This window comes from Eublepharis macularius, chromosome 1 (assembly GCF_028583425.1).
Source record: "Eublepharis macularius isolate TG4126 chromosome 1, MPM_Emac_v1.0, whole genome shotgun sequence".
NCBI classification, from domain to species: Eukaryota; Metazoa; Chordata; class Lepidosauria; order Squamata; family Eublepharidae; genus Eublepharis; species Eublepharis macularius.
Genome location: NC_072790.1, coordinates 183,089,259 through 183,107,264, shown reverse-complemented (window position 1 = coordinate 183,107,264; position 18,006 = coordinate 183,089,259). Strand labels below are relative to the sequence as shown.

The following is an 18,006-nucleotide window of genomic DNA, read 5'->3' as shown; positions in this document are numbered from 1 at the left end:
AATTTACATATGAATTCCAATTCAGCAGCTTCCCGTTGGATTCTGTTTTTGAAAGGTTTCTGTTGAACTACAGTGACCTTTAAGTCCTTGATGGAATGTCTTGATAGACTGAAGCGTTCTCCCACTGGTTTCTGGATGTTGCCATTTTTAATGTCAGATTTATGTCCATTTATTCTTTTGCACAGTAAAGTTCATTAGTCTTAAAGGTGATACTGGACTCTCATCAATGTATGGCAATGTAGTTAAATGAAATGCTTCAAAATTCTACCAGTGAAGAATGGCTCACAAAAGGCCGCACATTTCTGATTGTGAAGGATGATGGAAAAGGCAATGAGCCTGGCAATTACCACCCAATCACATGCTTTCCAACAACATTCAAATTTTTCACAAGGATATCAGCGACATCAGTATATGATTATTTAATGGAAAACAATATGTACCCTATTGAACAGAAAGGCAATTTTAAAAAGTCAAGAGGCACTAAAGATCAACTGCTAATAGACAAAATGGTACTGAAAAATTCAAGAAGAAGAAAGACAAATTTGAATATGGCATGGATTGACTACAAAAAAGCTTTTGATTCACTGCCACACAGTTGGATTTATACCTGTCTGGAAATTTTGGAATTAGTGAAAACATCAAGCTGTTCCCTAAGGAAAATATGTGAAAATAGAAAACCATGTTAATGGCCTATGGTTAAGAAATTGGGGGAAGTTTGTATCAAAGAGGTATATTTCAAGGGGACTCCTTGTTGCCTTTATTATTCAACTTCTCATTAATCCCCTTGATAATAGTCCTAGAGAAAACAAAAATGAGTTATTATATTTCTAATCAGGCTGGGAAAATAAACCATTTCCTGTACATGGATGATTTGAAATTTTGTATGCAAAGAGTCAGACTAAAGCAAATGAGTCCAAAACGTTCCAAAGTCTCAAGGTCCAGAGTCAAAGATCCTGGGCTGACACTAGGCTTCCCTGCCTAGGCTGGGGATCCCTTGCTCCCACCTGCCATCCTCTGCCCTTGCTGATTTGACTGGTGAGGGTGAACATGGGGTGGGGAGAAAGCATGCACAAACTTCCCCTCTGCAGAGGAATTGCAGTGCATTCTGACTGAAAACCACCTTTTGGAGGCAGTTTTCACTTTGAGTGCACACGCACGTGCTGCAGCTCCTTCCTTTGTCCCGTAGGAAAATGAGCAGAACAGGATGAAGAAAGGAACTGCAGTGCATACTTGTACACTCAAAATGAAAACTGCCTCCAAAGGGAGGGTTTTCACTTAGTGTGCACTACGATTTCTCTGCAGAGGAGGAATGTGGAAGCATGTGTGTGCATAGCATGTTCATGGGAGGTAAGTGCCCCTCTGTCCCCTGCCTCCCAGCTCCCTGCACCCCCGCTTGGGCCCCTGAGAACCCTAGCAACTCTAGCAGGCATCAATTTTAGTGGGCAGAACCAGAGCACAAAAGCAGGTAGCAGCAGATATCCTTTAGCAACCACACAGAATCAAGTAGGGGAATGGGGTGCAAACTAGAATGAGGAGGACCCTTGTTTTACCCAAAACTGTTGCAACTAGCCTGACCTTAATTAGCCAGTCAAGGACAATGCTTGTATTCTCACCAAAGGTCCTTTGCTAGGATGATGTTATGTAGGTGCAAGACCTTGAAATGATCTTATTAGACCTGCATAGTTCAGTCCCAGCTCTGAAACTGCAGGCTCATGATTAGATATGGGCATGAACCAAAAAAATTTAACGAACCAGCAGTTTGTGGTTCAGTGCCAACGACGAACCTGAACCAGTGAACCGAAATGAACTTTTCCCATTGCCAAAATGGTTCAAGGTTCATGGGCGTCAGAATGGCTCCTGTTGGACGTAGAGAGCCCATATTCCCAGGGAGTGTTTAGCAGGCTGTCCTCCAGCCAGCACCCAAGTTTGGTCAAGATTGCAATAGGGATCTTAGAGTTATACCCTCTCCAATCCGAGGCCCCCAGGAAACTCCCATTCGATACAATTAGAGCCACCAGTTGACGCTGGCCCAGTGTACAAGGGGTTGGCCATCAGAACTGCCTATCAGGGTTTGCAGGGATGAGATTGGAGTGCCCATGGCTACAGAACACCCCCCTTCCCCCTTCCTCCCCCCGGGTGTCTTCTCCCATGTAACCAATTGTAACCAATTTGCAGCTCCATGGTTAGAAGGAAGACCTGCCGATCAAGGTAAGCTGGGCTTTGATTCGGGTTTCCAGGGCAACAGGAGTGCAGACAGAGTTCAGGCATTCCACCAGCTCCGTTTCCAAGGGAACTGATTGATGGTCCTTGACTGTCTGGCTTCATGAACCACAGGCGAATGCAACAAACCGGGCTTCCAACGAACGCTGGTTCATGGACCCTCACGAACCGCTGGTTCGCGAACGGACGATCAGGCGGTTTGTGGGGTTTTTGGGTTTGTACTGCGGTTTGTGCCCATGGGCAAATCCACACTCACTCATCTTCCGCTTATCTTGCACTGTCGTGGCAATCGCCTTCATTCCGTTACCAGGCTGTGCATCCTCACATCCACCCTTCTGGTGCGTCTTCATGGCGCAATCAGTTCTCCACACACCACTGAGTAAAGCGTCACAATGGGGGGTTCCATCCTCCGCCATCAGAATTGACGGCGCTCGTCACTTCTCGTTTTTTTTAAAAGGGTCAATTATACGGTATACCGATATCTTGACTCCGGTCACTGTTTCTTCCCGCGCAAACCGCTGCTAACTACGGTTGGTTTACCAGTATACTGACCTTTATGCACTGTGAAAAAAAAGGGGAGAAAATGGATTTCCGCGAATATCACGTGGTTTGGAGGGAAGGTGCAATAGTGGCGCGGTGATGGCAGAGAACACGCGGAATGGGAAAGCGTGTGAGTATCTGCATGAATAGTGCACCAATTGTGAAAAAGCCGCGGAAACAAATAGGTAGTGTGGATTCGGCCCATGTCTATTCATGATGACTATATAGGCTTCTATCAGACCCAAAGCCTGAACTAAACCAAGAAACAAACTAAGCCAAGGCAGTTTCTTGACATGCTGTGCAGCAGATTATTATGTGCATACCTTTCAGAGAATACAAACAACACATTTCTCTCTTTCTCTGAAGTTATGTAGCTTATTACCAGGAAGTGGGGTGGAAATTTCCCCCTATTCCTTCCCAGTCTGTACCATGTATTGTTCTGGATCACTATGGTCAGGCCTGATTAAGATATAGGCACTTAAGAAGCCCTAAGCATCTAATTAGCTTTTCTATGTCAAATCATTTAACCTCTAGAAATAGGTACATTTAAATAATGTTTTAGGTTAATTATTGGATACAGTACCCAAGTAATATTACTACAGAATCTCTTACTTCCAGCCTAATCTTTTATTAAAACATGATTATTCAACATTCTTAATATTAACTCAATCAACAGAAAATCATCTCATCCATTATTATTATATAGATCATTAAAAGAGAGCAATTACATGAATACAAGAAAGTATCTTACCCAAAGATAAGCAGGTCACGGTTAAGGAGCCACTTTTAAGAAGAAGCTCCCAATCAATTCAACTCCTCATATTTATAGGATTTCGGAATCATCTCCTAACAATTAACTATCCCACTTCAGAGGGGGTCACATTCGTGGCTAACTAATTATCTTATAACTTCAAACAACATAAAAGGTTATCTATATACTTTAGGAAGATGTTTCAAATATATAAATTATTAGTTCATTCTTGCTATGTTTTGTCTTAACAAAGCTATGTAAATTAGTGATTACAAGTTTCTCATATATATTATTATCTTTTGGCCCTCAACCATCACTTCCATCCTTGAATCATATCTTCAACTTCTGTGAAGTTAGATATTCCTGCCATTATCAGATGCTGTCTGCATCTGGGCCTCAACGCTTAGTATTTATTGATCTAGATGAGATGGTTTTTCTAGTCTACAGAAGACCATACAACTGTGTTACTCCTTTGTTTCATCCCACTCTCCAAGATTGTTTTCACTTCAAGACTCCCTTTGTGGCTTGTCTAGCTGTGCAGCCAGGCTATTCCTGTTATTGTGTGTAAAGACATCTTCTTTGATCTTCTTCTCAAATCTAGCAATATTTCCCCTATATTTCTAACTATATCCATGACATTATCTTCATAAATTATAAGCAAAACATTTAGAATAGCAAAGAAACAGGAACCTTTCTTCTTATACATTGTAGAATCAAGAAACACCTTGGTGCAATAATTGAAGAAAATGGAAACAATGGGCATAAATACCTAAGGGGTAATGGTCCTCTTCAATGGGAATGACTGCTAACGGGTTGGATAATAATCATGTCAGATCATCTGCTGTGTCAGTCTCTCTGTGTGAAACCTTTGCCTCATGATACTAGAAAAAACATACAATGAAGCACCACAATAACAATAATTTCCAAAGATTTCTGGTGATTATTAACTTATATTTAATTATCAATTTAGTTATCTAAAAGATACTGATGGAAGGGGGAATTTGGTTCAGATTTCAATTACTTAAAGTTGTGGATGCTCATCCCTAGAAGCTAAAAGCTTCAGCTTTGATCAGGAACAGTTTATCTGAACAATAAATTTCATTGCCCTTAAAAGTTAGCAACCATTCTTGTCCTTGTGTCAGTTCTACAGTATAGGGGGCATAGAATTAAGAGTTTGCCTTGGGATTCGAAATAACTGTTGATGGTGAAGAAAGATGACTCAAGAACATAGTGATTGTGAAAGAGATGTATTAAATCATGAATGGTGAAACTAGAAAATAGATTGCTATCATTTAGAATAGAAATGTCTAATTATGCTTTTTATGCTCATACTTGCTGTCTCTGCTATTTTGGCTAGTAACCACTGTTAAAACTTGTTCTTTATATGTTTATCTAAGCCTTGAAAATCCATTTAGCTAGAAGCTATAATAACACCCTTTGACAACAAGTTATGACGTGGGCTGTTCACAGGCCTGCACACCAGCCATCACTATAAAAAGCTTTGCGATATCATTCAGTTGTCTTCACTTTCTTACAGCTGATCCAGCTTTTGTGTATCAAATTATCTCTTACCCCCATTTCCCACCCTTTTTATGCCTTCTCAGTCATGCCACAACATCCTTTCTGAGAACTGGATCTGGTACAGGTGAGAAGGAAACAATAAAGGTTAATGGAAGATGTACTTACATAGATTAAAGGTGCCTGAATGATGAGAGAGAATTTTTTTAAAAAAGTTGAAGAATAAGGATGACAGACTGATCTTTAAAAATATTCTATTAGTTTTTCTCCCCATTTGTCTCTATAACACAGCCAGACATCACGACCAAATTTAAATTATAGTCAAAATAGCATTTGCAATACATCTGTAGCTGAATCATATATCAATTAAGTTTGCATAACAGGTAAGTAAAGATTTTAAAAATTCTATTCTTGTTTCTAAGTCACAACTTCTATATACCTACAGTTTTTTGCTAGATGTTGAAGCTGATGCTAAAATTGCAGAGAAAAAATTCAAGGGGAAAGAAAGCATAGCCATAGTAACCACAGTGAATGAGTGAGAGAAATATTAACAAAAAGATGGATACATATCATCAGGATTTTCTCAAACCATAAAACTATTTGAAAATATTTGTGAATAATTGAATGACTTAATCTAGTGGTACCTTGCCTCCCTCCATCCCCAATGTTACTTTTTTCCTAATGCAACAATCAGAAAATGTATATATTTTGAAACTTTCAGATAGTCCTTATTATGTCCGTTTAGCTATAGACACACAGTTGAGAATTAGCATTTGCATCAGCTTCCCAGTCAATACAATGGTGGCTGAAAAGATTGCGAGCAGCCTGGAAAAAACTTGCCCAGTTCCTTTAATGGAGAGTTAAAGAGATGCTATTTATCATGTAGTGTTATTTACTTCCATACCCTGAAAAGCTTCACCAGGCTGTTTTTGCATATTAAAGATTCATTAAAGGGAGGGGACATTTTCCTCTACCTTGATGTGTGTGTGCTCCCATGCCATGCTTTTACCAGCACACAGATTGATCTTTGTTGTTAAAAAGAGTATTGGATAAAATAGACTTGAAGTATGGATAGATGTAGGCAGAGTTTTTGAGGTTTGTAGATCACCTAAGAAAACAAAGTCTTGCAAAGCCCAAAAGCCTGTTCACATGATCATATACAAAATAATGTTGCTGAAAATTTGTAGCATTATGATTAGCCATCATAATCCATAACCAGTACAGCTGTCAACTCTGAGTTGGGCAAGTCCTGGAAATCTGAGAGCGGAGCCAGGGGAGAGCAGAGCTGGGAGGGATGGGAGCTCAGCGGGAATGTAATGCAATATGGAGATCACTTGTAATTCCTAGACAACTCCAGCCCCATTTAGAGGCTGGCAACCCTGAATAATCAGATAGAGAAAAATATCTAGGCAAATAATACAAAGTGGTTTATTGTCCTTCAAAACTAACAAAACAGCCCATGAAATACAACTAGTCTGCTTTCTCTAGTTGAGAATATTTCATTATAGACTGAAATGATTTTGTGATTTTCTGGTTCATTTAAGTAGCAGAGAGAGATGTCAAAGGCATATTAAAAAATTCTTACCTGCGGGGGAGGATAAATTTTGCTTATTCTTTTTTTCAGAATGAGTAAATCGAATGGTGCCTATCAAGACAAAGCTAAGAACACTTTCTGGGAGTCAAGCCACTGAATAGCCCCAAGTAGGAGTCTCGATTTGCCCCCCTTTTTTACCATTTAGCCTGGAACGACCCTGAAGTTAAACGACCCCACGAGATCAATTTGGCAGAGGAGCAGAGTGGAGGGATGGGGGGTGGGGGAGAAAAGAACCGGCATCGATAAGGAGCCACGTGGTTTCTTCCGGGCTTCTGCTAAAACTCGGAGGGATACGCACAAGTTGGAGGGGAGGCAAAGAAGCCTCATGAGTGAGAAAGCAAGAGGAATCCAGTCAGCTTGTGCCGCTAGAGGTATAAGTCTGAAACTGTCGCTTTGTAAAGGAAAGGGAGAGTCCCCCAAAAGAGGCGGCAGCAGGTGACTTTCCTTTTTTCGTCCAAAGCAGCTGCCTTCAGTGCTGGTTGAATGGAGGACGTTCCCCTTACTCTGCATTGTCGCCAAGAAGGCGATTGTGGAAGGCAGTGAGGAGGATGCCGCGGAGCCCTCGTCAGGAGACCGAGGAACAAAGGAAGTCTTGCTGAGAAGTCGAGGAAGCCGGTGAGCGCGTCTCTCTGCTGTGACCCGCTTCTAGGGAGCAGAACTCGCTCCTGGAACCGCGAACCAGGATCGAACGAGGCTGTCTCTAGTCCGGTTTCGTTTAGACTTGTGAAATACGGATGGCTCTTTCCTGGGTAGGGAGCTTAGGTTTGGGATGATTGGTTTGCTAACCGCGCCGTGGGACTTCCCTTCGTTGTTCTTTTCCCTTTGGATGATTTTCCCTTTTAGGCCAATTTGACCCATAGTTTGGAAAGAATTTGGCCTCTTCAGCCTCTGTTCCTGGGTGGCTGTTCCAGCGGATGGTTTATCTGGATATTTGCCTGCTGTTCATGCTTGAGAAATACCTTTCCTACGTTCACGGAACTTTCCTGGTGTGAGGTTCTCCCTTTAATTTGAAAGGAAGAAACTCTGTCCGCTTCGGATTCCTGCGAAGGCGGCTGGAGTTCCGAGTTGGGTGCATGCGCACCAGTTCGGCTTGGTGCTTCTCCCGCCATGGCCTTCACGTTTGCTGCCTTCTGCTACATGCTTTCCCTGGTGCTTTGTGCTGCCCTCATCTTCTTCGCTATATGGCATGTGAGTAAATCTTTAAGATCTCTTTCGTCTGTCTTCTCCACATGCGACTCAACATGGCATATACATAGCATTCCCGGGAGGTGTTTCATCGAGACGCTGCCCAGAACTGCTTAGCTTTGGCAAAGTCACTTGTGAGCACGTTTCTCCTTTGTACCTCAAGAAGGTTGGTTTTTGCAGTTATGTATGGCTTTATCTTACCTGGCAATCGACTTCTTAATAGTAATAAAGGAATGTCTATAAATATATATTATGCATTGATTGTTAGGATAAGAGCTCATTAAGAGCTTTCCAAATTACACCCCCCCCTTCAACAATGAGATTTAAAGGACAGCTAATATGTCCAAAGTTATATAATTGTATAAAATATCAAAATGTAACTAGCATTTTTTAAAGTTCATGGTGCTTATTAGTTATCTTAGTGCCTTTGTTTCATTGGCCAGGACACTGGTAGATGGGAGGTTTGATTGTTAATAGCAATCTGCCCAGAACCCTGGATACACATTTTGCCATGTTGTTTCTCTGCTAAGGAACAAACATTATTTTGAAATGAAAGCTAAACACTAACAAGAATGCATGACAGTGCTGGGCCTCTGCAGGCCCTCTTGTGGCTGTAACTCCACTAGGGCAAGTGCTCTTTAAAGAAAGGAGGTGATGGGAATCTTAGTGATTTGTTTTATGCTATCACACAATCAGATACCATTTCACTAAAAAGGGATACTCTAACCCCATCCAAATGCTTCAGTGGAGATACAGCAGGACTTCGGTCCAGTCGTACCTTAGAGACCAACAAGATTTTCAGGGTGTAAGCTTTAGAGAGTGAGAGATCTCTTCTTTGTATCTGAGCTTTGACTCTCAAAAGCTCATACCCTGAAAATCTTATTGGTCTCTAACATGTCATTGGATTCAGATTCAGCTTGTCTCCTGCAGACCAACACAGCTATCTACCTGAAACTATCTTCTGTGGAGATGGTTTGACAGCCAGTATTGGCAGGGTAAGGAGGATAAAGTGAACATGCTTCCTCTCTGCTAACTGTGGTCTTTCATCTAAATAGTAATGTAATTTCTCTCTTTGTATAATATTGTTTAGGTATAACATTACACAGATTTTTTCATTCACATTTTCTTTTGTGCACTAAAACCTGATTCCAAGTATGGACTACTGAAGGGCACAGGACTTTGATTTCTGTGGCAGAGCAGGCTCCATTGGCCATGAATATGCATTTGGCGTGGCGATCTGAAAAAAGTTGTTCTATTAACTTTACCTGGCTGCAGATTTGGGGTATTGTTATGCAGCATTTTTTTAAATATATGGAGGATCTACATTTGAATTTTCTGTCTCAGACAATGAAATAACTTGGGCCAGATGGGGTGGAAGTATAAGAAAGTTGTGATCAAGAAGGGATTGGGTAGCAGTAAAAATGGTGCCAAAAGCATGTTGAGGGGGAAGGGAGTTTAAAAGCCTTTAAATACCACTGAGTTTTGTGAGTGAGGTGATCAGGCTCTCTCTCTCTCTCTCTCTCTCTCTCTCTCTCTCTCTCTCTCTCAGCATTCCTCTTTAGAGGATGGGGGTGTAAAGACAGACAATTTTTTCTGTCAAAGTAGCTCAGGAAATGTAAAGGGCAAGAGAGCTCTGACTCCCTCCGTCACTGAGTGCTTCTTGCAATTAGTCAAGTAACTATAACAACTGAACATTGAAAATGCCTCAACAGTTTCTGTGGTGATGAAACCAGGAGGTAAAGGAAAAGAAGAGGCACTCAGCAGCACCACAGAGATAGGCGTTGGAGGTGGGGAAGGTAGAAGCACATTTCTGTTAAGGCTATGCTTTTACAAACAAATCCTGCGCAACCTGAAGACCTTCTCACACTTGACCCACACTTTAGCTCAGACTATGAGAGCAATGCAGTGAGCATTACTGTATTCTTTCTTTCAATAACTTTTTAAGAAGATAAAAACAAAGCCTTTTACTTTCTTCAATTAAATTGATAATGTTCTAACATTAGCGGAAGAAGTTCTGAAAACTCCTTTGCTAATTTAATGTGTTAATTCCTCTGTTTCTCACACAAATCAAAATGATCTTAAAAAGCTGGTCTGGTTCAGGTTGTTTAAAAAGTTTTCACAAGAGATGTAAGTAAGACATATGAGAAATGTTAATCAAAGTCCATAAATTAAAAATATGAAATTTAAAACAAATGTTTATCTTCCCCTTTATATCTGTAATTGAAACATCTGTCTTTGATCCTGCAAGATCTTGAATAGTCTCAGAGAATTCTTCTTATTTCTCTATGTATTCTAGTTTCTGATTAGACAATCTGTGAAAGTCTTTTTTTTTTATAATATTTTTATTTTTTATTAACTACATTAACTAACAATACAAAGGGAAGAAAGGGAACAAGGGGAGGAAGGAAAAAAAAAACACAACAACTACAACATGTAACAACTATGCTACACAAAATGTTTTCCCTTCATACTGCCATTATTCAAAAGTTAAAGCTTTATGTTATATTGATGGAGTGGTTGACCTTACTAAATGCAAATTACAATTTAAATTCAAATTAAATTTTCCTTCCCCTCCTGGGTCCCGGACGCAATTCTCTCTGAGCAACTGCAGCCGCAGTGCTCGTTTCCTCCCCCCCCCCCAGACTTCTCCTTTTCGTCTTGCTTGGTGCACTGAAATTCCGGATTTTTATCCTCAAAATCCCTTAGTTGATCTTCTGATAATATCTTGAAAGCTTGATCTTTGTGACTGAACCAGATTCCTTCCGGAAATAACCATTTGTACTTTATTCCACGTTCTCTCAGAAGAGCTGCGAACTTTTTATACTTAAAACGTCTTTTCCGAACTAGAAATGGGACGTCTTTCAATATCTTAACTTTATTACCCAAAAAGTCCAAATCTGCATTGTATGAATTATATAGGAATAGTGTCCCGGATCCTCTTAGATGAAAAATCAATGATGATCTCGCGAGGCAGCTGACGCTTCATTGCATATTTTGAAGTAGCCCGACGGACTTCCAAAATGGTGCTTTTTACATCTTCTTTAGTTGGCCTCGTGGGTGTCGCCAGTAGTTCCGAGACCAGACCCCGTAAATCCTCATTTTCCTCCTCTTTCACATTCTGGAGGCGCAAAATTGTCTGTGTTCGTTCCACTTGTAGCCCGATCAGCTGGTTCTCCACCAGCTTAAGCTCTTTACTCGTAGCCTTCACAAGTGATGCACTTTCCCGAGCAGACTTCTCTGCCCCCCCCGCTGCTTCCTTAATGGTTTTCACTTCGCTCTCAATTAAGCCCACCCTTTGATCTGTTTCGTTCAGCTTGTCAACAAAGGGTTTTATGGCTTCACCAACCGCCCTCCGCACTACTTCTTCCAACGACTCTCCCTTCAGGGCAGCCGAAACTGACTTGCCCAGAGCGGGACTTTGTTTTTTCGTTGCCATTTTAGGGGGGGGGAAACTGCCAACCAGATTCTGAAACTCAGCGAAGGGGAAGAACGAGCCTTCTTAGCTTCAGATCCCACCACTCCTTCGCGTGCGCTTGTAGTAACAGAAGGGATTCCCTTACTTGCAGGCTTTCGCCTAATTCTGCTCTTTGCTGTTTTCCATGGCCCGGCAGCACTCGAGGCGCCGCGCACGTCTGCCGGCCTCCGTAGGGACAAACGGGCAATTAACCCCCCGCATTGATTCCGGGGGGCTCTTCCCGCAGCGTCCCGGACCCAGCCTCCCTCACTGGGAGTTTTGGGGGCTAATCTTCGCAGATCAGCCGCCCGGACAGGGTGCTCGGGCGCTTCCTCTCGGACCTGCGAAGAGGAGCGTCTGACATGGCTGAGAAAACGAAACCGAATCACAATCTGTGAAAGTCTTTAAAGGATTGTTTTAGACAGAGGGCACCTTGAATGCCAGGTGCATAGATTGAGTGCCTGACACCCTTAAGTTACCTAAGGCCTATGAACAGCCAGTATAGACCGATGAACTGGCAGCATAATTGCAAGTGACAGTCCAAAAGGTATTTTTAGTGGGAAACCTCTGGTTGGCATCTCTCTCTTAAAAAAATTGACCACCCTATTGAAGTTAGCAATACAATACTAAATCAGCCATGAGAGTGCTTCTGTTTTGTCTGCCTAGTCAGTTGTAATATATCGGCATGGTAGTACTATCATTAGTTCTTATGTCTTTCATTTCCAGCTCCAGTTTTTCATTTCAATGTGACATCTGCTCATGAAATGTTCCAAAATGATTTTTGTTAAAAACTTGACTGCATTGGATGCAGTCCAGTTAAGTTTAAGACCAGCTAAAAAGCTGAGACTTGATTGCACTGAATTTTGTATTGGCTGACACACCATCTCTCTCAGTTCCTTTTGCAGATTCCTTGGTTATTGGACTTTTCTAAACTATATTGCTATGCAACGATTTACACTAGCGTTGAAGTTATCTTTTATGATACAAATCATTTTAAAGTTGCTGTATACTTTGAGATTCATTGAGTGAAATCTGTTCAATTCAAGGTGTTTACACAAGACAATCTGGAGAGGAAGAAGCACCATAAAAGCATGCAAAATTAATCCAAATTCACATAAGTGAAGAAAACTCTCTTTATGTTGCTATGTTAAAAGAATTACTGGCTTAGGTTTTATGCCTGGTTTATGAAAATGTGCCATGCGTGGACACTGATATATACAATTGGCAAAAGGAACCTGCTGATAAAGATCCTAAGCATATCAGCTTAGCAGCTCGCATCTGTTCAGTGAGCCTTACTACCACGGAAGTGTTTCCTGGATTGCACTGTGACACAATTCCTTCTTGAAAGGGATACTGAGGACCCAGATAGAGTGAAATCAGAGATAAAGTTTAATAATACAAAGTGTTGGCTAGGAGGAATGGCAGTAAACTTCAAGCATGCAGCAATAAGACCTATATGGGTTATGGTGGAGACTGGATTGTGATCAGAAGTAATCCAGATAGAGAAACAGTAGACAAATGGACAAGAGGGGAAAAACCATCAGGGAGAGCACATGATCAAGGAAAATGTTCACAGAAGATATGGGACAAACAAATCATTGACCGTGTAGGCTATTTCAATAGTGTTACATGAGATGCAGTCAGTTTATGGAGGGAAAACCGTGTAGGTTAGTTCTTCATCATTCTTTTCTTACTTACTATTATAGGGGCTTCTGAAATGCAGTGCACAGTGGCTTCTGCAACGGAGCCAAAACAACCAAGTAGCTGTATTCCTTTACATGAAGAAAACTAAGGAATTCCTTTACAGAAGAAAACTAAGGAATGTGTTTTGACATAAAGACTGCAATGCTATGTACACTTATTTAGGAGTAAGTTCCACTGAATCCAGTGTACTCTGATATACATCTGTATAGTACTGTTTGTGACATTACAACAGCTGACACTGGTTGACTGACTCTGACCTTGTGCGGTGGCTGAGAATGTTCCGAAAGATTCTAGCTTCTTAGGAAACTTCTCAATGATTCAGTTTCTGACTGGGTTTAAAATTTACATACAATGGAGAAAAAATCACCCTCTACTCAAGTTCTTTTGACTTTACTTTCTAATCTGTTTTCTTCCCTTGTAACCTAGTCTCTTCTAAATTCCCCTCCCTCACCTATTCAAGGCTCATCTTTTGCCTCCAAATTGTTTCGTCTATTCCTTTGGGCCTTTTCCTTGTCCATATCTTTAGTTACTTGTCTTTAGCAAACATCTTCCATCCCCTTTGACACACGTGGACACTCCCTTCCACTTGTTCACCATCATTGTGATTGACAAATTGTATATACCCTCTCAGCTACGTGACAGTTTACCCCACAACGTGACCTATCACTGCAAATTTGTTTTAGTTGTGAGGGAATACACCTAGAGAACTATGCTTCATATGATTAATTTTTCCTCCTTTATTACAACACATTGCAGATATTTATCTTGATAAATTGACAGTACCATCCAAGTAGAGTTGCACCATTCTAACTCCATTGGAGTCAAATGGCTTAGAAGAGTGCTGAATGGCATTGCTAGTATGACTTTTGGATTAGTAGCAATCAGCACAGAGTTTGCCACAGACTCCTTTTTCATGTCGGTGTCAGGCATGATGATGCCTGGCATTGAAAACTCATCTGTTAGGAAGTATCTTCCAGGATTCCTGAGAAGCCTTGAGTTACAGAAGAATGTACTGAATTTTGTTGCACCTCCATCATTTTTGAGAAGCTGCAGAATGGCATGAGATGTTAAGATATATTTGATCTTACACATGTTAGCCCTAAATAGTTAGATCCTACATTCTCTTGAGGCCTTCCCCCCCCCCATGTTTCTTTGTGGTCTTCAGTGTTTTTTTTAAAGAGTGTAAGTATCCTTTTTACAGTACTACAGTACAGAACTATAAATGACATAAATAAATAAATAATATACTATCCATGCATAAGGTTCTAACTGAAAACAGAGATGCATTTTCAGTGGTTGCTTCACAACTGTGGAACCCCTTCTCTATGAATTTAGCTGAACATATTCAAGAAGTTGCTGTTTGACCTTTTTATGGAAGCCATACTTATGTAAGTAAAGGTATTAAATATTATAGATCCTGAGCATTAATGATAAGGAGGACTGTGAACTTTGCAAAAAATGTGATCGGCCTTTGAACTTACCTTTCTTGCAAAGCCTATGATTATCTTGGCAATTTTCTGTCAATCAAGGGTCAGACTAGATGCAACATTTATTTTAATTTATAGTCCATTCTCCCTGCTCTGTCATTTAAATGAGGCAGGTGCAGGTTCCTTAGAACTGACTCACTTTTCCTACAGCTGCTCATTTTTACTTATTTTTAAAGCACCACAGAAACCCATGCAACTCAGAGCCAAGCCATGCCTTTTCCCATGCTGTTTTCCTGGGCTGAAATGGCCATGAGGCACATGCAGTAGTTAGTGTGTATACAGCCCCTTGATGGACCAGTTAAGAGCCCCTGAGACTTTTTGAGATCAGGAAAATGGGGCTGGGGGGAGGGTTGAAGAAGTCTCTTCTCCACTGCATACTACAATCCTGAGCCAAATCAGGCCCCTGTAGTGGTTTAAAAATTAGTTTAGTACTGTGGGGAAAATGAGTTAACTTGTTAAAATAGTAATGCCTAGTAGGAGTGTGCATGGAAAAAAATTCAGTAAATCTGAACTGAGAGTACCAAATTAGAGGGAAAACATTGGTATTCCTTGAATACCAAATTGATTCTCTAGTTTAGTTCAGTAATATAGCAGAAATTTGCTCCAATTCAGCCATTCTTTCCTATGGGAAACTCAATCCAGGGGCTATCTGGTGGGCTGGGTGGGTCATTTTTCAACCAAACTCCACCAAATTTTCAGGGAACCTATTCCTGATTGTCCTCTAAAGACCGCCCCCCCCCCCAGTTTTATAAATATTGGATCCCAGGGGCCAATTTTATTGACCCCCCCAAATATGGTGCCCCAACAAATCCCCATTATTCCATATGGGGAAAACTATCTAGGGGTTATCCAGGAGGCTGTGGTGGCATTTTTAAAAAACTCACCAAATTTGCAACAGATCTGCTCCTGACAGTCCTCTAAAGACCTGACAAGTTTCAGAAACTGTTGTAACTTAGCCTGACAGAACCAGTATCATTCACAGTAGCCAGACACTGGGTTCAGCTAGCGGGGAAACACCAGAAAACACAACCAATCATTACCCAGCCACAAGCACAAGGCATACCTTTGCTTCAGTTTGCTTCTTTTGGGCCAAGTTGCAAGGGTCCCTTGCTTCAGTTTGGTTTGAGTGGAATGGATGTGATTTTCTGATGTGATGTTGGTCCTCTTGCTTCACTGTGGTTCTGGGAAAATTTCATTCCCATGCTTCACTTTGGTTTTGTTGAGCTTTCTCTTGCAAGTAGTTTAAGATGGTTATCATATCACTTCTCAGTTGTCTCCTCTCCAGTCTAAACATACCAAACTCCTTCAACCCTTCCTCAAAGGACTTGGTCTCTAGACCCTTCACCATCTTCATTGCCCTCCTCTGGACATGTTCCAGTTTGACTATATCCTTCTTAAATTGTTGTGCCCCAAAATGAACACAATACTTTAGGTGAGGTCTAACCAGAGCAGAGTAGAGTGATACCATCACTGCATGGTCTGGAGTCTCTGGACACTATACCTTGTTTGGGGAGCCCATAGTATTGGCCCCAGATTGGAAGATCCAGTCTTCCTGAAGCTTGGCAGGTCTTTAGAGAATAGTCAGCAGGAGGTTCCTGACTGCAAATTTGATGATTTGCTTGAAAAATGTCATCCCCAGTCAGCCCCCTTGAACACTCCAGGCAGTTTTCCCCTAGGGAATAATGAAGAATGAGTGGTGGCACCTTCTTTGGGGGCCCATAGAATTCCCCCCTAGTGTCCAATCTTCATGAAAACAGGGGAGTCTTTAGAAGACAGTCAGAAGTAGGTTCTCTGCAAATTTGGTGGAGTTTGGTTGAAAAATTACCTCATACCATCTCTGCAAAAAAGGCAAAAATAACTGTTTCTTTGCAGGGAAACAGCAAAAGAACGGCCAAGCCTGGTTTACTGAATTTCACCAAATTTTACCAAATTAATTTACTGAATCAGCTAAAGTCCAGGTTTTAATTCTGAATGCCAAATGAAACTGCACACCCTTAATATCTAGTTTGAACATACAAGTATGCCTGTTGACCAGGAAGTTGTTGCTGATGTGTGCTCAAATGTAATGGTCTGTTTGGCTGATCTTACACCATTTAAAATCAACTTTGTTAGAATGAATGTGTTGCTTGTGGGACTGCATACTTCACAGCATTCATCAGTGGGTGGCATTCATTGTAATAGTGCTTGCTCAGAACTGAATAGATTTGAACTACATTTCCCAGGTAACAGTGTGAGAATGTATTAATTAGATTTAGGCAAATACAAATGTGTTTAGCTGTGGGAGGCAACATAGATAGGTCTGGAATGCTACAGAGACAAGCAACATTCTCTACCCCCTCCTCTGAAGGACCAAGACTATCAAGAAACCTCTTTTGTAAGGTGAGTATTTTCTTGGTTGGGTGTGAGGGGAAATGTATGGGGGAGGAAGACAGCCACAACAAAGAGTCAGTCCACATTAGTTCACTCAACAAAGAAATTACAATCTGGACCCAATTAATAATAATAATAACATCATAATATTCTATTTATATACTGCCCTTCAGGCTGACTTAACACCCACTTAGAACAGTTTACAAAGTATGTTATTATTATCAGCACAACAAAACACCCTGTGCGGTGGGTGGGGCTGTGAGATCTAGAAGCTGTGACTGACCCAAGGTCACCCAGCTGGCTTCAAGTGGAGGAGTAAGGAATCAAACCCAGTTCTCCAGATTAGAGTCCCACACTCTTAATCACTATACCAAACTGGCTAATTCAATTAACATTGAATTAGCCAAACAAAATGGACAAGGCTAAAATAGAGGGACAAACTATGCAATTTCTCCTTCCCTGCCCCAAAGTACAATTGAATACCTCCTTTAAAATTGATTTTTAAACTCAGAAGATAGCTAATAGGTGGGGAAGGAGAAAGTAGCATGAGAATGTTTGGGTGCAGAACTTTTTTCATCCAATTTTGAATATTTGAAAAACAATTGAAACATTTTCAAGGTCTGAAGTCCTGCTTGCAATGAAGCCGCAATCTGTATAAAAAGATGCTCAAGTATTCCTGCTGAAAATAGCATGCAAGTTATGAACACAGATATATTGAGCAGGCTAAAACCATAAAATATATTCAAAATATTTATTATACAGTGTAAACAGTAATTAAATTAAAAGTGTAAAAAAAAGGGCCTGAATGTCAGGCTACGTAGGAAAGCTTTAGATAAGCTGTAACATTCTTCAAATACAGTTGATGAACATGTCCAATGACCAACATAAGACCATATGTGTTGCGGCCTGAGGGCCTTCCTCAGTTGTCAATAATACACTCTTAAAAATATACCCTATATTTGACTTCAGTTACAGATTGATGATACACTTATCCAGAAATATTGGAAATTTAATACCAGAAAATCAATGAAGAACTTTGTGTGAGTGCACTTACCATGTGAAGGGATCCATGGCCTGCTGTAATTTACATTATACTACAAAATACAGGAGATAATAACATCAAGGCAGAACTGATATATATTGGTTTCTGCATGTTTGGGTCTATTTATTGCTCAAGTGTGTA

General features: G+C 40.8%; 1 protein-coding gene across 2 annotated transcripts in view; it reads left to right on the top strand.

The window, feature by feature from the left end:
• The first annotated feature begins 7,730 nt into the window (after window positions 1-7,730).
• The window catches only part of CNIH3 (cornichon family AMPA receptor auxiliary protein 3), a 124,095-nt gene continuing 113,819 nt past the window's right edge, over window positions 7,731-18,006 (top strand). For both annotated transcript variants that reach the window (XM_054986372.1, XM_054986361.1), the window contains exon 1: window positions 7,731-7,811. In XM_054986372.1, the coding sequence (XP_054842347.1) occupies window positions 7,731-7,811 (81 nt within the window). The remainder of the gene's footprint in view (window positions 7,812-18,006) is intronic.